Here is a 27,676-nt window from a genome sequence, read left to right on the forward strand (position 1 = left end):
CATCGGGTCGCTCTCTGATTGGCTGCTGATTGTGCCCGGAGTTTTCTAATGGAGGGCGTGATTTCTCCTGCAAATCAGCAGCAGTAATATTTGGCCTCGAGTGTAATTGAATCTTTATTTGCGATTTAAACATTTTAATGCATGTCTTCGTTTATTCGTCTTTGGAGCTGATGGTGTGATTCAGAAATAGTGTATGTCTTAAAGCGCTATAAAACCAGTGATATTTACTGCTTTTTATATTTGTAATTAGCATTAAATAATCTATGTTTAAGACATTTTATCATATGGTTATGCTAAATGAAAGATATTGGTCACATTTTATTTCTTTATTATTTTATCATCTTTTAATTTTTATTTCTGTAATTCAATTTGTATTAAATTAAATTAATCACACCGCGCATAGTTTGGGGTTTTAATCTCCGAAATGTAAGGATGTTTGTAATAAACTATATGGTGTGCAAATCTCTGATTAAAGACTTGATCTTGTTGTGTTATGTTTAGGCAGTTAAGTATATTTCTTATTTATACTTTCGTGGTTTTCTGGTCACAGGTGGTCACAGTGTCACATGGTTTTGGGTCATTCTTTGAACTATTTCCGATCACACTGGCCCGTTGTTGGACTAGTTGTGCCGCAGGGTAAAAGTGAGGTTGAGTGGAGTACAGGGGCCTTCCGATCCGCCAAGCGTCACAAACCTGTCAGCAGCGCCCGCGTCGGGCCATCGCCTGATGGGATTTTGCGCACCTGCTGTGCGCAATAATGTCTTAATTCTTACATGCGCATTTTCTGCGGTGAGGGGTTGAACAAAATCAGAAATTAATGCAGTACAGGCTTTTCCGACAACTGCTTAAGATGTCTTTAGATTGCCACTGAAAATGTCCTGTAATATATAATATAAGAAACTTTCCTAGAAGGAGCTCATTTGTAGTTTTTGATGAAACTGCAATGTTTAACAGCATGTGCGTGATGATGTAGAGCGCAGGCCCGATTCACACCGCGCGCGCAGCTCTGGAATGAGCTTGTGTTGTGTTATGTGTTAGTTTTATAATCGCATCAGTGTCCCGTCACATAAACACACAGAGAGCGCATTTAACACGTTTAAACAGCGTTTGCAGAAAATATAGAAAGACGAGAAGAGAGGGAAACGATGGGCCAAACGCATACAAATACACGCGCTGTTCTGGTCAACAATAACCTCTTGTATTGCCATCTCGCGACACCCCCCCACCCAAGCCAAAAATCATTGCCTTTTTCATTATCCATGAATGTTGACTCTGATAAGGGGATCCTGACTATGAGAGCATCTCTCTGTCTCGGTCTCTCTCTTTCTTTGCGTCCTTTGTTTTATCTCAGGTGAATTGTAATCATGTGATCAAACGAGCACCCCCCTTCCATTACCCTCTTAAATGAAAAAATGAGGAACAAAAAGCAGTTCTCTTCTGTGTATATAAAAAAAGAAAAGAAAAGAGAAAAGACGTGTGTCTCTCTTTAGAGCGTCTTTTTCTCCGTGTTCCTGCAAACCTACACATATAGAGAGGAAAAACACGCGCAGATCTGTGGATGTCACTGCTCAGGGGAACACGTCCTGTCCTGCAGGGGGGAACACGGACCCGGGGCCTGCTCGACACTTTCATGTGAGTTTTCTCCCTGTTGCTAGAGAAGTTGCTGGGAAAGACGCACAGGAAAGAGATGAGAACACTGTTTGGTGAAAGTAACTTAGTCACCAAGCCCAGTAACGTAAACTATCTGCAGATCATTAGCTGAAATATTCTCAAGGAAATAATGTCGTTATTCGTATTTGTGCGCTTTGATTTCTGTTCTAATTCTTCCGGTAGTCTTGTGGATTACATATTTGGTTTATTATTTTTGATAATGGGGTTTCCTTAATAACATTTTAATTTCTTTGAGCATTTGGAACTTTAGTTATTTCTGTAAATTAATTTTATATTTCAATTGTCTCATAACATTTTAACGGCTAATTATATTTTTAAAGCTATATATTCGTTCTTGACCCATATTTAAATTATTGTGTTATTAAATGTTTTTAATTAGACAATCAAATGAGCTTATCGTTAATAATAATTATTTATAAAATACTCGTTGTTAATGCTGTTATTCGTAGCTTATATTTTGTATTTTTTATAGTTATTTGAAATCGAAAATGTAATGTTTTTTTTCTGTAGATCTTTCTCCGTGAGTTTGCAGGTGCGCTGGATACTTCTGCGCATGACGCGTCAATATTAATTATTAATCATTAACTTGCGCCTTGCTTTTGTTTAAAATATGAAAGCTGTCAAATTACTTGAATCGAATAAAATATATAAGATCAAATGTTAACATTTCAGTCGCATTAGTATTAGTATTTAAATTGCTGTTGTTGTTGTTGTTGTTTGAAGGTGTGAGATTGTTGTATTAGTAATTTGCAAAAGTGCATTTTTCATGTTTATAAAAAAGTTTTTTTTAAATTACATTTCAATTTTATTTGTGTCACAATTGTGCAAAAGGTCTTACATTTTATAAACATGCCTGAAGAAAGAAAAAAGTCTAATTGCCAGGCATTATTATTATTTTTTTATATTTAACATTTTATTTATTTATACATCTTAATGATAGAAATGATAACTGTTTAATTGTGAGTATTAGTAATAACTCAAGTAATAATTTAAATAAGTTTACAAATCCCTGTTAATTTCAACAAGCGCATGTATTGTATAAATATTTGGCAAATCAAAATTTCCAAATCAAATTGAAATCAATAGTTAACTTAAACTTAACGAAATGTATTGTTGAAACTAATAACGTTTGAGTTTTTTTAAGCCTCGATGTTTATTGTTAAAGTGGATTTAATGAAACTGAGCAGCGACTAAATTCAGTCTTTATTTCAGTGTCGTTTACAGCAGCTTTTGTTCATTCTGTAAATTTAAGAAAGTAAGTTAGTAAAATTAAATTATAAAGCACATTCAAACAGACTAACCGAAGTACTGTAAAAAAAAGAAAACAAATATAAAAGCAACAAATGTCTTACCCTAACTCTATATTTCAATAGAACAATTTCAAATAATACTATAGGTGCTAAAAATATAAGTACTTTAAACCTATATTTGAAGGATAAAACTTGACTAATATCACATGATAGCTGAAGGCAAAGTTTGCTGTCAGCTCGGAAGAGTTTTATCATTTTTTGTTCGTGTTGCTTAATTAGGTGTGTGTGTGTGTGTGTGTGTGTGTGTGTGTGTGTGTGTGGTGTGGTTATCCAGCATGTGACTGTAATGATGAGGATGATGCTTGTTGCCGTTGGAGACGGTCACAGAGGTGTCAGTAAAGATCCCCATGACTCCAGAAGTCAAAGGTCAATGTGAATATGGGACATGCATGCCTGTCTTAAGACAGTGAGGTCATCACACACACAAACACACACCTGATCTCGTTCAGTCTCTGTATGTGCAGTCAGAAAGTTTCATGACAAGAAGTTAATGAAATAAAAGCGATGGAGAAGCACTGAGAGTGGGTGCAGTGTCGATCATTTCTCCTCTGAGAATGAAGGATTGACCTTTTGTCTAAAATTCCTGGGGGAATTCCTGTATGTGGATGCAGTGATCTACAGGAAAGGTCATGGACTGAAGTTTTCTCTGTGAATGAAGTGAAACGTCCTGTGGGTGGAGCTTCATCATCACCTGACCATCATCACTTCATGAGAACTTCTCATCTGAATCTCACTCTCAGAGACTTTCACTTCATCCCTGAGAAATGACTTCAGGGCAGAGAAAGAGATATTTTTTAAATATATTTTTGCATATATTAAATAATATAAAATATTGTACAAAATACAGCGATGAGAAACTTATTGTTAAAGAAAGATTTATTTCTTTAGCTACACTCATATAAATAAAATAATCTAAATAACTCTTTTTCTGATTTGAGTAAAATTAAAGGGTTTGACTGAAACCGAAAGATTATTTAGATGTTAGAGCTTCTTTATGAAATCATTCAGCTATTAATGGCATCATTTAGCATCTGTAATTTAAGAGAGTAAAGTACTTTTATTGAAATAATATCTCAAAATATCTAATATGACATTATATTAACAAACTTTATTTGATGCGATTCGGCACCCCATTAAGTTTCTCTTTATATATTTATAGTTTCATTGAATAATCACATCAGCAGACTGAAGAGAAAGATGAGTTTGTGTGTCCACCTGTGCTGAAAATATACTCCTGGGGAAGACAAAGAGGTTTCAAAGAGTGTGTGTGTGTGTGTGTGCGTGTGCGTGTGTGTGTGTGTGTACCTGGTAATCATCACAAATATAGGAATACATTTTTGACCTTGTGGAGACATTTTGACGTCCCCAAATCAAACAGAATGATGTTTATTGAAAATGTGAAGTAGGAGAAAGTTTTCTGTGCTTGTTAAGTGTTTGAGGAAATGAATATAATTTATAGTTTGTACAGTATAAAAACTATTACATCTGGAATGTTCCCACAAAACATGGAACCCAGTTTGTGTGTTTATGTGCCTGCGTACGTGTGTGTTTCTCAAAACTAAATTTTTCTCAGTTGTGAAGCTGAATCACTTTTAACAAGACATTTTGAGTTGAATAAATTCATTTTAGTTCATTTAAATCTCTGGATTTGAACCTATTACCCATCATGCATAAATTAACTCCTACTGTTATATGAGTGTTGTTTTGCTGTTTGTCGTCTTCATTTCTACTACTGCATTTATATTTTGGTTTCATTGTTAATTATTTTTGTGGTAAGGTTAAGAGCTCATCATGAGATTTGATGCTGTCAACATTATTGAGATTTGTGTGTTGAGGTCTCTGTGTGAGGTTGAAACCTTTGCTTTGGTTGATGTTAACTTTGCAGGGTGTCCTCTTTGTTGAGAGGAAAAGATTGCAGAGTTTTCTTAACATTACAAGTTTTATAAACCTGTGCTAGAATAAGATTTGTGAAATAAAGTATTGTTAACTGACCATTTGTAGAACAGGAAATGTTTTGTTAATCTAACAAGGGTATATTGCTGAAAAGACACAAGAAAATTTTTAGTTGTCTGTTCATCAATCCTAAATAGCTTGTAAGCCCGACAAGTTGATTCTACTTAAAAAACACAGGGTAACTCGCTGCCCTAAAAATGTTTGCTAAACAAACAAGTAAATTTAAGTTAAATCTACTTAAAATTGCTGAACAGGCCATTTAAATTTTTCATTAATTGAATGTAAAACGTTTTGTTCCTGTAATATATCCTTGTTTGATTGACTAAACATTTTTTTTTGCAAATGGTCAGTTAACAATATAATAAACTTGTTTTGGCATATTTTGTGAAACTTGTAATGTAGCTCTGCAATCTTTGCCTTTCACAAAAAAGAAGATGCCTTTCAAAGCAAAGGTAACATCAAGTAAACACAGGTGTAAACATCACACAGAGACCTCAACACTGAACACACAGGTCTCAATAATGGTGACAGTAATCAAATCTGAAAGTGTAGTTAAAAGATGAGCTCTTCCCCTTTACCACAGAATAATGATAACAATAAACAACTGCAGTAGTAAAAATGACGAGAAACAAACAGCAAAACAACACTCAACAGTAGCAGTTAATTTATGCATGCTGCAATGCATGATGGGTAAAATTTTCAAATTCAGAGACTTAAATAAGCTAAAATGAGTTGATTCAACTCAAAATTTCTTGTTGAATGCAAGAAATCATGCAATTCGTGCATTAAACTTAAAAACTTGTGTAATCGAGGACATTTTTCAGGGTTAAGTGTAGTACTTATTTATTTGGCTTAAAACAACATGAGGTTTAACAGTGTAGTGACTTGTTTTTTACGTTAAATCATCTGGTCTGGGCTTACAGTGTTGTTATTGAATATCTAAAGTCACTTCTTCAGTGATTTTTCGTCATAATGTCTGTTTGTTATGGACTGTGCTCATTTACGTGAGGTGACGTCCATCCGTACATCACTGAACTTTATCACTGCCGTTTACTGTAATGCTTGACTTGTAGCGTTCCTCTTCTGTTTCCAACGCTTTCTTCATTCTCGACATTCTGCTGAATATTTCAAGCTCATTAACATGTTATCATCTTCAGAGGGTTAATAAAATCGTCTGTGGGTCCGTGACCCCTGCTGACCTCCATCTCTTTCTCCACCCATCTTTTAATAAATCGATGCAGCTGCGTAACGCTTAAATAGGTCCCGCTCGATGTGCCGCTCGGGATGAATCCGGCTTTTGTGTTTCTCTCTTTCTGCTGGTGGACGGGTGGCAGTTGTGTGGTGGGGGGCAAAGACTTGGACAGGATTCCTCTGCAGCTGGGGAAGAATAGAGATGGAGAGAGAGAATGAATGGGCCATTGTGTGGTCACTTCATATCTCCTCTGACTGCCTCCACCAAGAGTCCAGTTACCCCAATTGTGTTGGAGAAACATCTGAGGAAGCTGATATGGGGTTTAATGTGGGTTTGGGGTGGAGGAGGGCAAGAGAGAGAGACCTGGTTTTCAGGTATGCGTAAATCCGTCTCAAGCGATACATCCCGGCAGGTGTCGTCACCATAGAAACAACTCATGAGTAGATTTGGTCAATAGTAAAGCTATTTACTGTTTAATACACAATTAAAAATATTTATCTTTCTCTGTTCAGTTGACATCATCAAGTGCTCGTGTTTGTTAGCCCCTCCCCATCAGCTTTATATATACAGCAGTAACAACATAAACAAATGACTTTCATGGACCAAATGTATAACTTCTGCAAATAATCAATTAAAACATTCTAGAGTAATTTATTTCTGTTAACAAGCTAAAAACAACCAATAAATGACTGTATATACCTACTAAGATACGTTTTGGATGATCCGATCACAAATGGATGAGAGACACATTCACGTTCACACCTGGTATTACAACTGCTGAACCAGTATAGTCTATATTAAGTAAGCAGTAAATTAAAAAAAAATGGGCATAGTGTCTGTGAAGTCACCCATTGGTTTGTGAAGAGATTTTTTTAAGCCAATAGTTGGTGGTGCCTGTCGTTGCCATCTTGGCTGTGCATCACTCGCAGATAACTTGCCCACCTAGCTCGACTCTAGAGACAGCAATGCTCTTCACCTGTCACTCAAGTGGCCACACCCTCAATTATTTAGAACATTAAGGCTAAATATAATTTAAACGAATGAATTACAAAAAAATTCACCCCCCTCACAGTTATAGCAAAATTAGCTATACAGACCAAAAACACTTTTTGTACCAGACTGTAAACACTTTATTTTCTGCTGTAAAGTTGGGCATTTTAATCTATGGAGATTGACTCTCTTTTGGAGCCTCAAGTGGCCAGTAGATGAATTGCAGTTTAAATCACTTCTGTATTGTCTTCATCAGAGAGATAGGAACGTTGCCCCTCGATCAAAGCTACATTGAGCTAACATAAACTGTGTAAAATTAATCTATACAATGTTAACTACAGATCGGCTGCCAAACTTACCTTCACATAGCACTGATCCATGTTTGCCGTCTCCCTCATCTTTGTCTTTAGGAAAACAAAACATCTTGGGATTTTCCACAATGTATTTGTTTTAGAGTTCAGTCTAGTCGCTAACCAGACCAATAAACAAGCACAGACCGGAAGTTAACTTTGGGCCAGACACATATAAAAGTGTTTATACAAACACTTTCATCTTTTAATTAATTCCACATAGACAACATTAAATCCTGTCTTATATTCTGACAAGTAAATGTGTCACGTTATGAAAGTTAAACGGTTTTGGATTGCAGATGGTTTGTTTTATATTTACATATAGTGTATCATTTTGAAGATGTTCAGAGTCACTTTATTTTCTCACTATAAGTATAACATTATATAATGAGATTTCTGGTCCTGAATGCTGATTGGTCTACTTGAGTTTGTTGATGTCATCATGATGACTTTGTTGTTCATTTCAGAAAGTAACTCTAATAACATACAACAACAACAATGTGGTGGTGAATTCTAGTTTCTTTCAAGGTCCTGTTCTTTCTGTGTTTTTGAAGCTTTGATTGTGTTTATAGTGCGCAATATAACACGTGTTCATGTTTCACTTGTAAAAAATGCTGTATTTTTCACACAACTTAATTATCTGTATAGCGCTGTTTTCACTGTCCTCAAAACGGTCTGATGTCTTCCTTGTTCTATGATGTCCCTCCTTCAGAAATACGTAACGAGTTCTGATTGTGTAGTTTGTTTAGTGTGTTGTGATTCGATAGCAGCTTAGCTTGCCGTTGGGTTAGCTGGTGACTGACGTATTCCTGTGGGCGGAGTTTAGTCAAAAACTGTTCTAGTGATGTCATTAAAGCAGGAAGTAGAGGGCTGTAGTCCAAACCGGCCATTCGCTGTAGTCTTTGAAAGGTGAATTCTGTTAAAGAAAATATATCGCCTGGCAGTGAACTTCGACCTTTATCATTTTACACTAACTAGGGTTTAAAAAATGGGATCAGGAAAAACGGGATCTTTCATCTGAGGGGTATTTGCCAAATGAAAGACTTTTTTAATTTTAAAGATTTGGAGATGGTAATCAAGCTTTTATATCATCTAGACTTGATTACTGCAATGCTTTATATCTAGTGCTGCATAAAAATCATCTGTCATATCTGAAATGAGCTCAAAATGCAGCGGGCAGACTTTTGACTGGGCTATACAAATAAATGTTGTTGTTGTTGCTGACATCAGCATGAAAATTCCCTGACAGAAAGCATGATGATTTAAACGAATAGAAATGCATCCCTATTCAGCTAAACTTACATATCAGTGAGTTTAATTCTTCAGTTTGTTATAATTGAGTTTTATTGTCCAACGTCTCTTGACCTCTCCTGAACCTTCAGTCAATGATAGAGACTGAAACAGACTGATTGTGATGGACTTTAGTTTGTGTCTCATGACCGTATATGAGCTCTTGTGTAGTCTGATCTGTGTTCTGCTGGATTCATGTCTTAGGTTAAAATAAAATATACTTCAATCTAATCAAACTATACAGAAATATCAGCAAGTACACGTGAAGTACAGTCTTATTTCTGTGCTAATCAAAAGTTTTAGTTATAAAGTCATTAAAAGTATAGCTCTACTTAAGAAAGTATACAAGATAGCAGTAATACATCATCTGATTGAAATGAAATATCACAGTTGAGTTCACTTAGATGTTTATGTTGAGAAGTTAACGCTTTTTGACTTTGTCTTGATCATTCAAAAAATATTTAAGTTAGATGAATCATTTTTTACACACACACACACAATCAACACACACATCAAGTGCTATATAAATAAAATTGAAATACGTCAAAATGAATCTGTGATGTTAGAAACCTTAGCCATCAGCAGAGCATCAGAAAAACTCCACCGCTGTTTGTTAATGTAATGTAATGTAATGTACATCAGGTGATCTGTTACTGAGGCCTGTTGTCTGACACTGACATTAAATTCATTTAGAATAATATTAAGTGTTAATATGACGCTGAAAAGATGTAATAATGAGTCACAGTGTAACTTTATTTAGATGTAACACAATACTGTAATGATATTGTACATACAAAAGATCTCCCAACACCAGTTACACAAATAATAAACACACATGTACACCAGTTATTATTCAAACATGCTGACAATGAAATCAGCACATACGTGTGTGTGTGTGTGTATGTGTGTGTACATATCCATGTGTGTGTTTGCAGTCATGTAATGAATGATGGATGAGCTGAAGGTTACAGCAGGAATCTCATCTGTGGGTGAGTTTGAGTCACAGCTGATGAAATGCAGAAATGATGCTGAAGAATTCAGACGACAAAAGAGTCATTCTCTCTCTCTCTCTCTCTGTCTCTCTCTCTCTCTCTCTCTCTCTCTCTCTCTCTCTCTCTCTCTCTCTCTCTCTCTCTCTCTCTCTCTCTCTCTCTCTCTCTCTCTCTCTCTCTCTCTTTCTCTCTCTCATCCCTTTCTCATGATGGTCTCATAAAGTTCTCCCTGAGGCTGTGTTTGGTCCTTGTGACTCTTGTCTTGTTTTGTAAGGTCACGCTGTATTGAACGTGTTTCTCACAGATTCTGCGGTCTGATTCTCATGCATCAGGGTTTAATGTTGGATTCTGTGCTTGATATCTGTGCTAATTGACAAAACACTGAACTGCCCTACAATCGACCGTGACTTTTAAATTCATGAAAAAAACATCAATAATGACATCAGCCGGACATCTTAGTTTCATTCCAGTCGTGCAAGAATGCGAAGATGTGTTTGGGTTTAACGCTACACTGTTAGATAGACATGCTCAAAATACATACCCAAGATTCATACCCGAGATTCATACCCGAGATGCATACCCAAGATTCATACCCGAGATACAAACCCACTATACATACCCGAGATTCACACCTGAGATTCACACCCGAGATTCACACCCGAGATTCACACCCGAGATTCACACCCGAGATTCACACCCGAGATTCACACTCGAGATTCACACCCGAGATTCACACCCGAGATTCATACCCGAGATGCATACCCCAGATGCAAACCCACTATACACACCCGAGATTCACACCCGAGATTCACACCCGAGATGCATACTTGAGATGCAGAGATTCACACCCGAGATTCATACCCGAGATGCATACCCGAGATGCAGAGATTCACACCCGAGATTCATACCCGAGATGCATACCCGAGATGCAAACCCACTATACATACCTGAGATTCACGCCCGAGATTCACGCCCGAGATTCACGCCCGAGATTCACACCCAAGATTCATCCCCGAGATACATACCCGAGATTCATACCCGAGATTCATACCCGAGATTCATACCCGAGATTCATACCCGAGATTCATACCCGAGATTCATACCCGAGATTCATACCCGAGATACACACCCGAGATACAAACCCACTATACATACCCGAGATTCATACCCGAGATTCATACCCGAGATTCATACCCGAGAAGCATACCCCAGATTCATACCCGAGATGCCGAGATTCATACCCGAGATTCATACCCGAGATTTACACCCGAGATGCACACCCGAGATGCAGAGATTCATACCCGAGATTCATACCCGAGATTCATACCCGAGATTCATACCCGAGATTCATACCCGAGATGCTTACTCGAGATGCATACACGAGCTGTCAATAATTTGTAGCTCCTAATATCTAGCGTTAGGTGTATAGATGATATCTTTGACATAATATGAACTCATTATGTCAACAGATGGATTATTTATTAAAGTCGCAATGAAATTGAAATGAAAAACTAATATATTTATGTATGTATGTATGTATGTATGTATGTATGTATGTATGTATGTATGTATGTATGTATGTATGTATGTATATATATATATATATATATATATATATATATATATATGGTATTATTAACAGATGACTTATCTGTCACTTATCTCTCTTCACTTCCGGTCATATGGTACGGCAGGTGGGCGGGGTCTGGGAGAAGATCGCAGCGATTAGCAATTAACAACACGACCCAACTTCAAACGATCCTATCAGATCTTGATGGACAAATTTAAATCCAGCCCTGCCTTATTTCATCTCAAAAGCCGTTTCATTCGGATATACGTCACCACGGGGAAAATAAGACAATTGCTACTTCCGTTTCATAGCGGCTTTAAGTTACCACTGCAGTGACAGCTATGGTAAATATTTCAGCTATTTTTCTGACAGTGTAGCAGAGAAAAGTGAACTCTGACCTCCAGGAAAAGAGATTTGATGATCATCAGTTGATTTGTCAAATTCACAGTTATAGACAGACATTATGCCGTACATTTAAGGAACTATAGTTCACTTTAAAATGAAAATTCTGTTGTTTACTCATCCTCATGTTGATCTAAATCTGTATGAATTTATTTTTTCTGAAGAACACAAAAGATGATATTTTGAGAAATGATGGTAAACAGACAGCAGATAGTGACCATTGACTTCCATAGTAGGAAAAAAATATTTTGGAAGTATTGTGATAAATGATGAAGAAAATATTTTGATAAGTGATGTTAAGCACACAGTTGAGGGTACCCATAAAATTCCATCCTTTTTTATTCCTACTATGGAAGTCTATGGTCACTATCTGCTGTGTGTTTACCATCATTTCTCAAAATATCTTCTTTTGTGTTCATCAGAAAAAAGAAATTCATTCAGGTTTAAAACAACATGATGATGAGTAAACGATGACAGATTTTTCATTTTGAGTTGAACTATCCCTTTAAACCTTTAACACTTCACTCATATACACTTCAGTTGTGTGATTATATCATTATTCCAAAAGTCATTATATTTTCAGGGTTTTTTCAAATGGTTATATTTTTAGTTATTTTAAATATGATTTGATAGTATATCAATAATGACAGTGTACAATAGTGGTTCTCAAACTTTTTCAGCGTGCGGCCCCCCTTGTGTCCAGTGCATTTTTTTCGCGGCCCCCCCAAAGAAAATTTATGACAAATTTGTGCAAAATGTAACATTTTTATGAAACAAAACATATAAAATGATTCAAAGTAGTGCTGTTGGTTGGTAGCCTTATTTTTATTTTTATTTTTTATTACACAGAATTCATGATAAATTAATGTATTTTATAAAATATCATAAAACTGGGGCCCCCTGGCACCATCTCGCGACGGCCCCCAGTTTAAGAACCACTGGTGTACAACAGAACTGACACACACATGATTGTCAACACTGTTACTTTACCTTTATAAGTGTGTTTGAGAGTTTGGTTAGTTCTGTGTTGTGCTGGTTAATTCAGGTTTGATAGATCCCACTATAGACATGACTTGTAGATATTATATGTCTGATTGCAGTCCATACTCAACTCTATTGTGAGTTAATACTTCAAATGAACCATGAGTCAGATACAGAAACTACACCAGGAGACAGTAATGTTGAATAAAATGATTTATTGATTGATCTCAGTTGTGCATTAATCATCAATCTAGCTTCATCAATGGGCTGACTAACTTTGTATAACTAGATTAAGATTTGGCAGTGTTATAATACCAAACACAGGCAGTGAAATTCTACTGTTCACAATATTCTCATGATTTTACAGTTTTTCTAAATTGCTAAAACACATTTTTTTGAAACCATCACTCATTTTCTCAAAACCTCAAACACAAATCCCAATTTTCAAACTAAAATCACAGAACCGCTGACTCTTCTAGCAAAATCAAACAGTTCAAAATCATTTCAGCTGTACTCAAAATCAAACTAAGCTTTCAAATCATACACACATACTGTAAGTCAAGAATATAAAAGACTAGAGAGCGTCCATTAGACACTACATTAAAAAACACAACATCCAGGACATCTTCTTACAGTAAAATACATGTTTATAACAACACACCTGACAAATACTGTTAAAAATCTATATTACTGTAATCACAAGTTTAGTTCAATGAATACTTTACTGTAAGTACTGCAAGTAATAGTAAGTGTTCAATATTACTGTAAGCAGCACTTGTATTTTGTAAAAAGTCAGCAACTGCAAATTTTACCAATGCTATCTGGTCCTGTCCTTCATCATACTCTTCATCTTACTCTCACACTGTTTACAATCCACACAAAATACCATTAGAGAAAAGTGTGTAGAATTTTGAGTTTCTTGATGATAGCTGTGTTGTTGTTGTGTTCAACTTTTTCCTGCCTGTGTTTAGTATTTATCAAACAAGTTCATTGCAGTGTAAAATGTGTGTTTTAGTGAGAAGTTTGTGTTTAGAGTTTTGTTCATGATTTGACAAATGAGTTTAGGCCATTATGAATTTGGTTTAGAGTTTGGGGTTTAGTGTTTTAACAAATCAGATAAACTGTAAATCAGGGGTTGGGAAGCGTTGGTCCTGGGGTGTCGATGTCCTGCAGATTTTAACTCCATCTCTAATCAAGCACACCTGAAATATCTCATCAAAGAGTCACCTGAAACTACAGTGAGGTTTTATGGGGGTTGGCGCTGAAATCTGCGGGACATCGACACTGCAGGACTGATGTTGCCTACTCCTGATGTAAAGTAACATATATAATTAAAGCTGCAAGCAGCATTTACCGGGTTTCGAGCATTAAAGCACGTCAAAGACGTCAGACATCGTCGACCAGGCTGATCCAGCATCCACAAAAACAAAAGAGGTGGTCAGAAATGGTTTATACAGACTATGTATGCTTAAACACGCGTGCACCTATAGGACAAACATGTCACGTCCTTAATGTGAAGTCATTCGCAGCTACCAGACACACGTGTTCAAAGTTGTCAGCAAAAAAGGTGTTATCATTCAGTGAAATGTCTCCCTCTCTTCTCATGGAACATTGACAAACAGAACACTGAAGGAAATGTTTGTGGTGCTTGCAGTGGTAAAACTTGTGTCACAAAATGTTAAAATAGTGTTAATGAGTCAAAAGAGCCGAACCCCATGTCTCTACGATGTTCTGATACAGAGATACAGCTCTTGTTAAATGGTTGCTAGGGTATTCTCATTGGTTGCTAGTGAGTGAATTGCAATCCACCAATGATTATACTCAAAGCCATGAAAGACATTATCCATGATGACTCATGATTTTAAATGTAAGGTTGCAGTATTTTTAAGTGAAAAAAACAAATAACCACTAGGTGGCGCTATGACAGACTCGTGCATGCAACCTCAGGTCATGACTGTGTTACTTGTAGCTAGAATCACAGCTATTCACTTTAGTTTAGTAAAGAAACAGTTGTATGACCATTGGGCTTACTCAATGTCAAAGGTTTTGTTCAATTATGAGGCCAACTAGTGGTGCAGGCATACCATTTTTTTTTTATTGCCTCAGACTCTGCTCAGACATCAGCGTATCAAATTTGGTGAAAAAAGGTCATTTCGTTGCAGAGTTATAAGCATTTATATCTAAAAAACACAAAAAATGAATGTAATTTTTCGTTTTTTGCAATTTTCGGCCATTTCTGATGGAAATTTTAACATAACACCTATAGAACTTTTTGTTCAGAAGTTCAAGTTAATTTCTACCTATGGTTATTTCGAGTCGATCGGAATAACCCTCGCGGAGTTATTTGCGCATGTTTTTTAAGCGCTTTTTTGCTGTGCAGGGCTAACCGTAAGGCGAAACCTGGCATGTTTGGTATCGTTGGACTCGGCAACAATTCAAAACTCTTACTAAAAAAGTCCCATGAAAATACGTCAAACTCAGAATAAGTTATAAGCATTTAAATGATTCGTCTGACCACTAGGTGGCGCTGTGACGAAACGAGGCACGCAACCTCAGGCCATGACTTTCATCACAAATACCAAGTGTCGTGTTGATACTTCATTTCTGTCCCCAGTTATAGCCAAAAAAGTCCAATTGGCTGCGCACACTTCAGACGTTTGGGCTTGGCATATCGACCGTGAGTCGAAAGTTCAACTTTTTTTTAATAATTATTGATATTCGAACTCCAAGGAACATTTTAGCACTGGAACGATTCTGATCGAGCGAAAAACCTAGGACTAGTTCGTTTTTATTTTTTTCGACAAAATCGAAAATACAGAAAATTTTTTATGACGGAAATAAAATCGGAGATATACATTTTTTAAGTTTGGAATCAGGGATTACAATGATACCAAACACTTGACTGTCTGATGTCCGGTTTAGGAGTTATGAGCACCAACGCGTCGGGCATTGCTATAGCGCCACCTATGGGCCGATTTGGCTGATTCACTGTATCTGAGTAGCCTGCTAATATACAACCAGTTGACCAAGTGGCAAGTTTCTACGACTTACGGTTTGGGCTGGGCAACGCGTTTTACCGTGGAAAAATAATAATAAAACAGACAAATACAATAGGTTTTCAGCACTTCGTGCTCGAAACCCTAAATATATGGGATTTAACAAACATGCAGCATTTTGTGTGTGTGCATGTGTCTGTGTGCGTGTCAGATGTCTCTGTGGTTGAGGAAGACTGCGGAAAGGCCGAGATGAAGAGCGTGAGGCAGTAAAGAGTGACTGACTTTCCAATCATGTGTTTTTCTGGGAACATTGAATTACAGCAGTGTGGGGGGAGCTGAAATGAAAGGAGCTGTTGTTGGTGACAGAGATGAACAGATGAAAGAAAAAAGAGAGAGAGAGAGAGAGAGAGAGAGAGAGAGAGAGAGAGAGAGAAATGGGAAAACATGTGTATATGTGTCACAGATATCTTACAGTATGTATCTTTAGGCTTCTGTTTGTTTTAATCTCATGTCAATTCATACATATTATAGTTTTTAATTTATATTAATTTGTATGACCACATTCATGTGTTTTTGTACGATTTGCTTTCGTCTCTGTGACGTTGGGATTAAGCAAGAGTTTTCTTTCTTGTTTGTTTTGTACGAATTCATACAAATGATCCAACTCATAAAATACATTTAAATTCCTGTATAACACAACAGTGCACACCTGTTATCTGATGCTATGAGTTTCACACTTATTGATGTGTTGAATCTCTGAACACCTGTGATCATTCACAGACTTCACTTTGAGTTTATTGTTTTATTATAAATCACCTTAAAATCATAAACATTTAATGAATTTAATTTATCAATCACTTCAGTCTTATATTAAAGTCAAAGACACTGAACCACATCAACATCAAACACATCAGACTTGAACATTACAGCCTGTGTGTGTGTGTGTCGTGCGTGCGTGTGTGTGTGTGTGCATGCGTGCGTGCGTGCGTGTGCACGTGTGTGTGTGTGTGTGCGTGTGTGTGTGCGTGTGCATTGATTAAAAGTAACTGTAATATCAAACTCTTGCAGTCCCTTCAGATTATTTTAATATGAGTTGTCATAAAGTCAAAACTTTTGTTGAAGATTTAAAGTCACTGTTATGTCATGCAGTGAAACTACACACTGTAGAAAATACAATAACTCTGACAAAAGTGTGTGTATCAGTCAGTGTGTGTTCATGTCTTACAATTGAGACCACAAACACAACAACAACATTTAATGCTCTCTATGCAAGTGTTAGGAAATTATAAGTGAAGCACAGTTTAGTTTAGTTTAGTTTAGTTTAGTTGTGTTATATGAGTTTAGTTGTGTTATATGAGTTTAGTTGTGTTATATCAGTTTAGTTTATTTGTGTTGTATGTGTTTAGTTTATTTGTGTTGTATGAGTTTAATTTAGTTGTGTTGTATCAGTTTAATTTATTTGTGTTGTATCAGTTTAGTTTGTTTGTGTTGTATCAGTTTAGTTTGTTTGTGTTGTATGAGTTTAATTTAGTTGTGTTGTATCAGTTTAATTTATTTTTGTTGTGTCAGTTTAGTTTGTTTGTGTTGTATCAGTTTAGTTTGTTTGTGTTGTATGAGTTTAATTTAGTTGTGTTGTATCAGTTTAATTTATTTGTGTTGTGTCAGTTTAGTTTGTTTGTGTTGTATCAGTTTAGTTTGTTTGTGTTGTATGAGTTTAACTTAGTTGTGTTGTATCAGTTTAATTTATTTGTGTTGTATCAGTTTAATTTATTTGTGTTGTATCAGTTTAGTTTAGTTTGTGTTGTATCAGTTTAGTTTGTGTTGTATCAGTTTAGTTTGTTTGTGTTGTATCAGTTTAGTTTGTTTGTGTTGTATCAGTTTAATTTAGTTGTGTTGTATCAGTTTAATTTATTTGTGTTGTGTCAGTTTAGTTTGTTTGTGTTGTATCAGTTTAGTTTGTTTGTGTTGTATGAGTTTAATTTAGTTGTGTTGTATCAGTTTAATTTATTTGTGTTCTATCAGTTTAGTTTGTTTGTGTTGTATCAGTTTAGTTTGTTTGTGTTGTATGAGTTTAATTTAGTTGTGTTGTATCAGTTTAATTTATTTGTGTTGTGTCAGTTTAGTTTGTTTGTGTTGTATCAGTTTAGTTTGTTTGTGTTGTATGAGTTTAATTTAGTTGTATTGTATCAGTTTAATTTATTTGTGTTGTATCAGTTTAGTTTGTTTGTGTTGTATCAGTTTAGTTTAGTTTAGTTTGTGTTGTATCAGTTTAGTTTGTGTTGTATCAGTTTAGTTTGTTTGTGTTGTATCAGTTTAGTTTGTTTGTGTTGTATGAGTTTAATTTAGTTGTGTTGTATCAGTTTAATCTATTTGTGTTGTGTCAGTTTAGTTTGTTTGTGTTGTATCAGTTTAGTTTGTTTGTGTTGTATGAGTTTAATTTAGTTGTGTTGTATCAGTTTAATTTATTTGTGTTCTATCAGTTTAGTTTGTTTGTGTTGTATCAGTTTAGTTTGTGTTGTGCTGTATCAGTTTAGTTTGTTTGTGTTATTTTAGTTTAGTGGTGTGTTATCTCCTCCTCTGTGTGTTGTAGTTGTGTTGATGTGATTTGTGTTGCTCTGTCTGTGTTGTGCCAGCAGGAGGCGCTAGAGCTTTAGATCATCATCACATCAGATGTGTGTGTAACTGAATCACTTTTGATTACAACAAACATTGAGCAGATCTCATATCATAGTGACTGAAGAATGAAAAATAAACACAAGAATATAAACACAAACACTGAACTAAAGATGTTTTATTGAACGTGTAACTCTTATAAAGATTAAATTAATGAACTTTTGCTTTACAAAGAAATAATCTGCTGATGAGAAAGTGACCTAAAGATCAGAGAGGAATTATTAATGCAGAAAATGAATTGTGGGGTCGTGGAGGTGGGGGGGGCAGCAGGAAGCAAAGTTTGGGAAAAAATGAGATGAAGGAAAAAGAGACGGATAGAAAGAAACGGGGGGAGAGAAGAGATGAGAGTGACATAATTAGCAGTGCAGGGGGGCAGTAAAGTTTAACAATGCCCCTCTGTTACTGCCCCATACAATACTACACTATCACTTACATCAGCTACTCTCTCTCGCTCGCCCGCTCACTCACTCACTCCCTCACTCGTCTCCCATAAGGCATCTCTCTCTCTCTCTCTCTCTCTCTCTCTCTCTCTCTCTCATTGAACTATCATGACTTTGAGTTTTTCACTGCACAGATCTTCAATATCTCTGATTTTATTTTATTATCATTGTATAACTCATCTATAACAGAGCGCTCCGGCTCAGAGATTTTAATCATCATGACTTAATGCAGTGCTTCTCAAACTGGGGTCCGGGGCCACCAGGGGTGCCGCGGGATGGTGCCGGGGGGGCTCAGTTTTATGACATTTTATAAAATACATTAATTTATCATAAATTCTGTGAAATTAAACCAACAGCACTATAATTTAATATGTTTTGTTTAATTAAAATGTTACATTTTAGAACCAATTTGTCGTAAATTTTCTTTAGGGGGATTTGATTTGATCTGATACTGAATACTGATGTTTAAGTAATAGAGATTGATGTTGATGTTGTGTCCTGTTTGTGACTGTAAAAACAAGCAAACTTTGCAACTGCTTCTAGTTTTTTTACATCTGTAGGTTTCTTTTGTAAAAAGTCAGCATCTAATCTGAGGAAGCGTTTACATGATGTTTCTGAGTAAAAGCTGTAAAGTTATTGTGCAGTTTGGATGTTTGAAAGTTTAAAGTGCACGTTTTTGAAAACAACACCTTGTCATATCTCTGTGTAAACTATTATAACAAATCTGTGATTACATCAAATTAATGGCACATTTAACTATAATACTTCATATATACTCATGCAGGGTTTATTGTACATCCATGTGTGTACTTACACAGAGTTGATCATACTGTAAAAAATGATATCATATTAATAACATTTTTTGTGTTACTTTAACTTTACAAATTAAGTTAAACAATTTGAACTTGTTTTTCCCAGTTATGTCAACTTATAAGTCAAAACTTAAAAATGTAAGTTAAATTGACTTGCAGAACTTATTTACAGTGCAGTCTGTGCTTTTGATCTGTCAGAAGATGATCTCCTGAATAAATGTAAATTTTATGGAAATTGTAGCTGTATTACAAAATTAGGGGTATTATTTGACCATAAGACTTTTGAATTTTGTGTGGCCTCTATTACATAGACAGAATAATATAAGAGTAAATATAATTTTCTATCAAGTGTTACAGCAAACTCTCTGTCTGTTACAGTGAAAAACATCTATGGGGCAAGTTGTCATGTGTGCACTTCATTCACTTTCTGTGTAATTGTATGAGAACTGTAGATGAGAAAGAAACTTTATAGGCGGAGTGCACAATGTTTGAAAGCCAATGTTGATATTTGAAATCATGTAAACATACACACCCCTACCCCAATAGACTCTGGACCTTCTTTTAAAAGACCCGCCCCACACATATACAACCCCAGCAAGGATGTAGGTTAGTAGACACGCCCCTTAATGCTGATTGGCTACAAGTGTGTTTTGGTAGTCGGGCCGACTCCCTTTTCCAAAGTGTTTTTCAAACATTGTGCACCCCGCCTTTAAGTGTTCATGTGTAGAGATGTATGTGTGTTAAATATGATTAATTTAAATCAATGATTGTCTGAATGATGTGAGCTGATCTACTTCATTTATTCTACTCATTACATGAGAGTAGAAATCATAACACATCTATAATAAAGATTTATTTCACTGAATCAGAAGATACAGCAAAAAAAAGTGCATTTCAGTCATCAGGAAGACAAAAGAGTTTCACATAAGAGCCATAAAAACCTCTTAAAACATGATAAAGAAAAGTTCATAACAAACCACACAATACATACAATAATCTACACAGATCAGCAGAAAAGATTTCTCTTCATTTCTAGTTTATAGATTAAAGTCCATTAGCAGCAGCAGCGGTTGCATTCATCTCAACTCGTACACAAAAAACAACACAATCTCACAGTACAAAAGAGTCTTCACAATATTCACATCATATCTCTCTCAAACTGATTCCCAAACCACACAGAAATCACTTCAGTCTTTCACCATCAGTCAAACTCTTTAATGTTGAAAATGATAACAACACGATAAAATAAAACAAAACAAAGAGGAAAACAAATCCAGAGTCTCAGACTGAAGCGGGATAAATTTGTGCATTATTTATTATTTAAATGTTGTTATTGTCTATGTAAGAGAATATAGAGATTCATTCTGTAATGAATGAGAGTGCAAACATTCATCTTTGCCACCAGATGTCACCATCTCCTGATCTGGAGTTTCTCCTTCTACAGTTACTTCCTGTCTATTGTGTGTATATATAAGTCAGTTTTATCTGCATACTGAGTGTTTGTTGTCAAAGTTCATTGCCATTTCTTCATGTTCATGTTTCACATTGTGCCGGATTAAGGTTTCTTGAATCAGCCTTTTGTCTAATTTGCCTGGTTGTCTCTTTGGTAACTGGATTATTCATTATATCATTATATCATTTCATCAGCAGATGAGCAGGAACACAAGATTTCACTCATGCTGAACGTCAGGTTCTGGATGAAGTGTTGGAGGCTGTGAAAGTATGCCGGTGCGGTGCCAGTGAAGGTCCTGTAGGTGAGTTGTAGTGATTTATACCTGACACACACTTCAATCAGTAGCCAGTGCAGAGTAGAGAACTAAAGCATTGTTTGGTTTCATAATCTCAAAAAGCATCTTCAGAGTCTTTCAATACAACTAAATTCTTTAATAAATAAAGTGAGGTCAGTACGTCTTGATCTCATCTTATCTCAGACTCGCTCTTATAGGTCAGTGGATCGAGTGGTATAGCACTCTTTAAAATGTCAAACTCTATTTGGTTGTCCATATCTAATACACACAGCGCATTACTGCCAGAGGTCCCGGTGGGCTGCAACATCTTTTGGAAGTCTGTGTGAATGAGATCTACATCACCTCCTTCTCTAAACCCCTCATCCTCTCCACAGCACAGCGCCACCTCATTCTCATAGCAGAAAGCACTGGGTGAATGTGAAGGTGTCAGGGTTCGAGTCCAGCGCTTGACTGGCGTCAAGGAACGAGATGAGTCCGCCGACCGATGCCCACTGAGCTCCTTCAGCTCTTTAGCACTACAGGTGGGCGTTGACGGTACTTCATAGGTTTTGTGAAAGCGGGCGTAATCGACCTGATAGCGATCGAGGTCCTCAAAGATAACGGGCTCAAAGCGGTGACCCCAGAGGATCTCCCGAGACAGATACGAGCTCCGAGCTTGCGTGGTCATGGCCGTCGCCTCCACCATTCCCTCCAGAATCACCACGATCTCAAAGTCGTCCGACTCCAGATCTGCTCTGCTCATTCCCCAGAGCGGCGAGTCCTCATTGATCTCGTGCACGATCACCAGAGGAGATACAAGGAGAAGTCTATCGGTGCCATCATCATAGCCCACGTTCAGATCGGTCTGCTCAAGGGGGATAAACTCGCCCTCTGCCGTGACGTACGGACGAATGAGCTGAGCGCGAACGTGAGCCTCGACGATGTGACTCTTCCGCAGATTCCCGACACGCCACATCAGACGCAACTTACCGTCCCTCAGCGCTATCACGGCATTCTGGGAGAAAAGCAGAGTCTGGTTTCTTTTCTTTGGCCGCGCCATCTTTGCCATGATCGTGCCGATCATAAAAGAGTCGACGATGCAGCCGACGACGGACTGCACCACCACCGTCACGATCGCTGCCGGACATTCCTCTGTGACGCAGCGCCGTCCGTAACCGATGGTGGTCTGAGTCTCGACAGAGAACAGAAAAGCCCCAATAAAACCCTCGACGTCCAGCAGACACGGCTTCCGCTCCATCAGTTGCCCTGTGTCTGCAGAGGCGACTTTCGATTCAAAGTCTCCGTGAGCCAAAGACACGCTGTAGAAGATCAGGCCGAAGATGAGCCAGGACGCTAGAAAGGTGGAGCAGAAGATCACCAGCAGATATCTCCAGCGAATATCTACACATGTAGTAAAGATATCAGCGAGGTACCGGCGTGGTTTGTCATCCATATTGGAAAAGATGACATTGCATTGGCCATTTTTCTTGACAAAGCGGCTCCGTATTTGGCTCCTGCTGGCGGTGAATATCTTTCCGTTGTAGCTAGCTCTCATTCCTGCACTCGTCCCCTCCACTCCTGATCTCACGCTAGTAATGGGGGAATGAAGCCGGTCGGAGCTGTGACCGTTCTGAAGGCCGAGGGCAGAGATCTTCAGTCTCTCCTCATCTGCAGACACAATACTATACCTGAGGAGCAGAACAAACACACACAAAACGTTTTGAGTTAGAAACCTGTGGTTTCTAATGCTGCGTTCACACCAGTCGCGGTAGAGGCATCAAGCACGAGTGATTTCAATGTTAAGTCAATGTGAAGATGTGTTGACGCGCGTCTGGAGGTCTGGCGGTGCAAATGAGGTGTTTAACACGGTAGAGGCGCGAATGGCGCGGCAAATGCGCGAGTTGAAAATTTTGAACTTTGGTGAAAAAACGTGCCGCGTTAACCAATCAGGAGCTTGCTCTAGTAGTGTCGTGATTACAGGATGTGAGCGGAGTCGCAGAAGCCCCTCTCATGACGCAAATTTGCGTTTAAATGTCTCGATGACCAGCATTTAACGCGTGAATGAAGCACTAGACGCAGACGCGAATTTGACGCCTCAAATGCGGCTGGTGTGAACCCACTTTAACTTTTTCTAAATCTTATCATGCTCATCCTCTTTCACCTTTAGTCTTGAGAAGGTAAAGAGACTCAGGTGTGCGTTACCTGTAGAGAAGATTATTGAGGAAGGTGAGTTGTGTTTAACAGGATTGCGGTCAGTGCAGGTTTAAGGATTATAAACTGAACATGCCATCCACAACTCTCTCTCTCTCTCTCTCTCTCTCTCTCTCTCTCTCTGTCTCTCTGAACACATACACGTCCTGTAAATGTTCTGGGATTGCTTCTGTAAAAAGTAGTAACATTGCTGTGTAACATTTACTGAAAGCATTATGTGCGAAAAAGACGCAGAAATAATGGCGTAAGGGTGTAAAGTAGTGAGGACACGATAATTAGCAAACCTCAAACAGTGTGGAAAAAAACAGGACTTTAAATACATCACGTGTCTTTACAGGATCTTTACTGTATGTGTGTGAATACAAGCACAGATTCCAGAAAATCATTGGCAGTGTAAATGAACCAAAAATTTGTATCCTTTGTGTAAGAATAACTTCTCTCTCACACATTTTAACAATTTATTTTAATCCACTTAAACAAAATTTACAAGGACTTATATTTTAAATATTTTAGATGCTGTAAAAAACCATGTACAAAATCATGGACCACTGGCATACATCAGATCTTCGCATATTAAGCAGATCAATCAGTTAAGGTTAGGGTTACAGACACACAGACAGACAGATACATATAGACACACAAACAGATACACACACAAACAGATACACACCTGCAGGCTCTGTTGGTTCCCATTGTATGTGTGTGATATTCAGAGTTTGTGATGAGACACAACAATGATTTCCATTTACACAGAAAGGTTCAGGGTCTCCATCATCCAAACATACAACACTGTAGTGAGAAAGAAACAGAAAGACTCAGATGATATCTTATGTGTAACTCACTGAACATTTCATCATTGATTGATAGTTGTTCTTTTACAGTTATTTAAAATAATAGTAAGGGCATACATTTACAGACATTGCAACTTTCATCATTCATCGCATATTTAAATCTGGCAAAAATAAAAGAATACTTTAAAGTTAAATGAATTTAAATGCATTTATGTGTCATATAATGCCTTGTTTCAAAGCAGATGTTTGTCTTATTAAATTATCTTTATGAAAAGATTGTAACCCACTAAACACTATGTAGGCCACTTTAAGACATTAAATCAGTTAAATTGATGAAATAAGAGGTATCAGAATCAGTTTCAGCTTAAATGGATATCATTATAAAGCATTAAAATTACATTTAACCTCTTATTAAAACATAACTCGATTTGTGTTTTAGGAGTCATTGTTAATGAAGTCGGACCAGTCGTGAAACGGTCGTGTCATCATCAGAGTCTTTCCACTAACAATACCAACACCAGATTTAAGGGTTTGTGCCTCATGAATCTTTAGTTTTTACAGTGCAGGAGGTGAAGGATTGTGGGACTCAACACAACTAACCAATATCAGATTCAATAACTACTCTTTACTATCAAAATAGACCTTTGTTACACAACACACAACCACACACACTCTTAATCTCGGAGATAATGTCATTCTTAACTCGTAATCCAGGAATTGATGCTTGAATAATCTCATATATAGCCTAACACTGACATTAAAACAAGACAAAGATCTTACTGCATTTCTCATTAATGTTGATCTATTCTCAGCTAAACAGCAAAGACTTTTATCATCTGAGTTTCTGATTAACTCTTTTAAAAATTACACTGCAAAGGTTTTTATTTTTTTTTTATAATAATGTTGTGTTAAGTTTGCAATAGCCTAAGTAAAGATTAAGTCATGCATTTCATTGTATATCACACAAAATCAATCAAATGACCTTTTTATAAATATGGTAACACCATTTCTAAAATCTTATGTTTGATTTGTAAAAAAAATTCTAATAATAATCTTTTTTTGTAACAACTATCAGATAACGGTATTGTTAGTGTAAAATAGTTTGTGTCCCTGTCCTGGCAGACCTGGATACCAAAATGAGTCCCCATAAAAACACATTAACGCACGTGTCATTGATTGGTCGCTTTCCTGTGGAAATGGGTCAAACACTAAAGTCGAGCACGCGCTCCAGTTAAAGCGTTCATCACTAAACTGACGCGCTCACCAAAATGTGCACAAATAACACGCAGTGCTGTAATTATCGGGCAATAGATACGACAAATTATCATTTTGCGTGCATAATACGCGAGTCCTTCCCGTTCACTTATATGGCGCATCTTTCCGTGTAGTTTTATTTATTGGTTTCTTATTTGTTTTTTTTTACCATTGCCGCTTGGGTTTTGGGCAACTTTTTGTAACACAAAATGGCACCCTAACCCAAAACCCGATTTTAACCTCAAGCGACCATGATTTAAAAATAGACAAAACATGGAATAACATATATATTAAATTACTCTTGGGTGTTTCATCCTCTTTATCTGCTCATCCGTCATCTTTAATAATACAAATTAAACATGAGGTCAACAGTCTAAATTCACCCCGTAATGTACTAGCAAATCTGTTACCTGAGAACACGAGCTCATTTATTTAGCCTAAATACCGGTTGACGTCTTCATATTAACAGGTTATATTATTTCACACAGCTTTAATAATAATTATGTTTATTATCTTAACTCCAACAAAGGTACACTGACATTTCTTTTATTACTACAAGTTGAGAAACACGGATTAACACATTATGTGAAAATAATGAGAATTGAGTGGACTCACCAGCACATGAATGTAAATCATCTGTTTGTGTTTATCCGTCAGTTTGTGGTCTGTCGCCTCCGTTCGCTCGTTTCATGATGTTGTTATTCATTGAATGACACTTCCGTCTATTCTGTTCAGGTTTTTTTTACTTTACACGATCGAGTTAGATCTTTATAATGTCCCTCTGGTTTGATTTTATTCGCGCGTAATCCCCGAGCGCGCGCGCTCCTCACTTCATCCTGGCGGTGTCGCGCTCATGTGGGTGAAGAAGAGGAGGAGGAGGAAGATGCGAGTCTGTCACTGCGATTATATTCACTGCACACTCATGTCAGGAGAAATTTAGTCCACATCTACTCCAGCCCCAGAGTTTTACATGAAAGATTCTTCAGTGCATCTTTATTAACATTCCATAAACCTCGCTTTTATTATAGTAATCATGTGCTAATCTTGTCTTTAAACAGATTGACTTCTCCCTGTCTGTATTACCATATGATTTACTCAAATACCATGATTATTACTGTAGTGAGACATTTAGGGTATAATTTTAACAAGTCGATGCTGTGATTCACTTGTAGGTATACCTTAAAAAACAAGTACTTTTTTTATTTTCTTAAATGTCTAGATTGAATTTTTTAAGTGGATCTTCTTAGAGATTTAACATCATGAAAACTGAACCCAGATTTACTCTGAACGGCCTCAGTCATTGTTTGAGCAATGAAACAAAAATTGAGAAGCAAAATGTATCTTTATTAAGGATTTATTAACCAGAGCAGCATTTCCAAAAAAGACCCTAAACTGTCTGAGAAAGCTGAATGTCATGATTCAAATGTTTCTTTGAGCATGTGTGTGATCTTTATATCTGTCCTGGAGAGGTTTTGAGAGAGGGACTTGATGGTTTCTATGGAGATTTTTCACTGCTGACTGTAGATTTAAATGAGGAGGAGGAGGTGGTGTTGAAGATATAATGAGAGGAGAGCTGTGGTGTGGGAGTGGGTGCATAAACACAGCCGGCATAAAAACATTCAGTACAGTGTCATGATATATGATATAAAGTCTATATACTGTTCATTTATAATCATTGACTGCAGACACTCTCATGAGTTTTCATTTGCATAGTAGTTTGTTAAAACTGTGACTTAGTTTATTTAAAAAAAAACTGGAATTGTAAAAAAAAAGTCTGTATTGTGATTTAAATATTTGTTTAACAGTTTGGTTATTTCACCCCTGCTGTAAGAGAGAGACAGACAGATTAACACAGACAGACAGACATTAGCTCAGACAGACAGATGATCCTCTCAGACACAACCTCATCTTCTATCACATACAGTCACTGCACAGAGGTCAGGGGTCAAAGTTAAAGGTTAATTTTTTAATATAAAAAAGTGAGAATATTCTTTTCTTTTCTTTGTGAGTCGTCATCAAAGAGAGAGAGAGAGAGAGAGAGAAAGAGAGAGAGAGAAGATGGACGCCCTAA

At 36.9% G+C, this 27,676-nt stretch overlaps 1 protein-coding gene and 1 long non-coding RNA gene across 3 annotated transcripts; one reads left to right on the plus strand and one right to left on the minus strand.

Moving 5' to 3' along the window:
- The first annotated feature begins 107 nt into the window (after window positions 1–107).
- Window positions 108–26,231, plus strand: LOC129436854 (uncharacterized). 2 transcript variants are annotated; one of them, XR_012359477.1, is made up of 3 exons: window positions 108–1,632; window positions 21,273–21,376; window positions 24,791–26,231. It is a non-coding gene; the product is annotated as an uncharacterized lncRNA (long non-coding RNA). The 2 variants fall into 2 exon arrangements; XR_012359478.1 differs by lacking the exon at window positions 24,791–26,231 and adding an exon at window positions 21,745–21,881.
- Window positions 21,297–26,347, minus strand: kcnj4 (potassium inwardly rectifying channel subfamily J member 4). Its single transcript, XM_055195113.2, has 3 exons — window positions 26,221–26,347; window positions 24,231–24,349; window positions 21,297–23,037 (listed from the first exon to the last, which is right to left on the minus strand). The coding sequence occupies exons 2-3, from the start codon at window positions 24,251–24,253 to the stop codon at window positions 21,540–21,542; spliced, it is 1,521 nt and encodes a 506-aa protein (XP_055051088.2). The 5' UTR covers window positions 24,254–24,349; window positions 26,221–26,347; the 3' UTR covers window positions 21,297–21,539.
- Between the last annotated feature and the right edge of the window lie 1,329 nt (window positions 26,348–27,676).

This window comes from Misgurnus anguillicaudatus, chromosome 19 (genome assembly GCF_027580225.2).
Source record: "Misgurnus anguillicaudatus chromosome 19, ASM2758022v2, whole genome shotgun sequence".
Classification (NCBI taxonomy): domain Eukaryota; kingdom Metazoa; phylum Chordata; class Actinopteri; order Cypriniformes; family Cobitidae; genus Misgurnus; species Misgurnus anguillicaudatus.

What these genes read in the sequence shown, in the direction of transcription:
- kcnj4 (XM_055195113.2), bottom strand. Translation starts at nt 24,253, where the DNA reads ATGGGAACCAACAGAGCCTGCAG. An exon ending in GGAACCAACAGAGCCTGCAG is followed by an intron (nt 23,038 to 24,230) that starts GTGTGTATCTGT and finishes TCTGCTCCTCAG; the next exon opens with GTATAGTATTGTGTCTGCAG.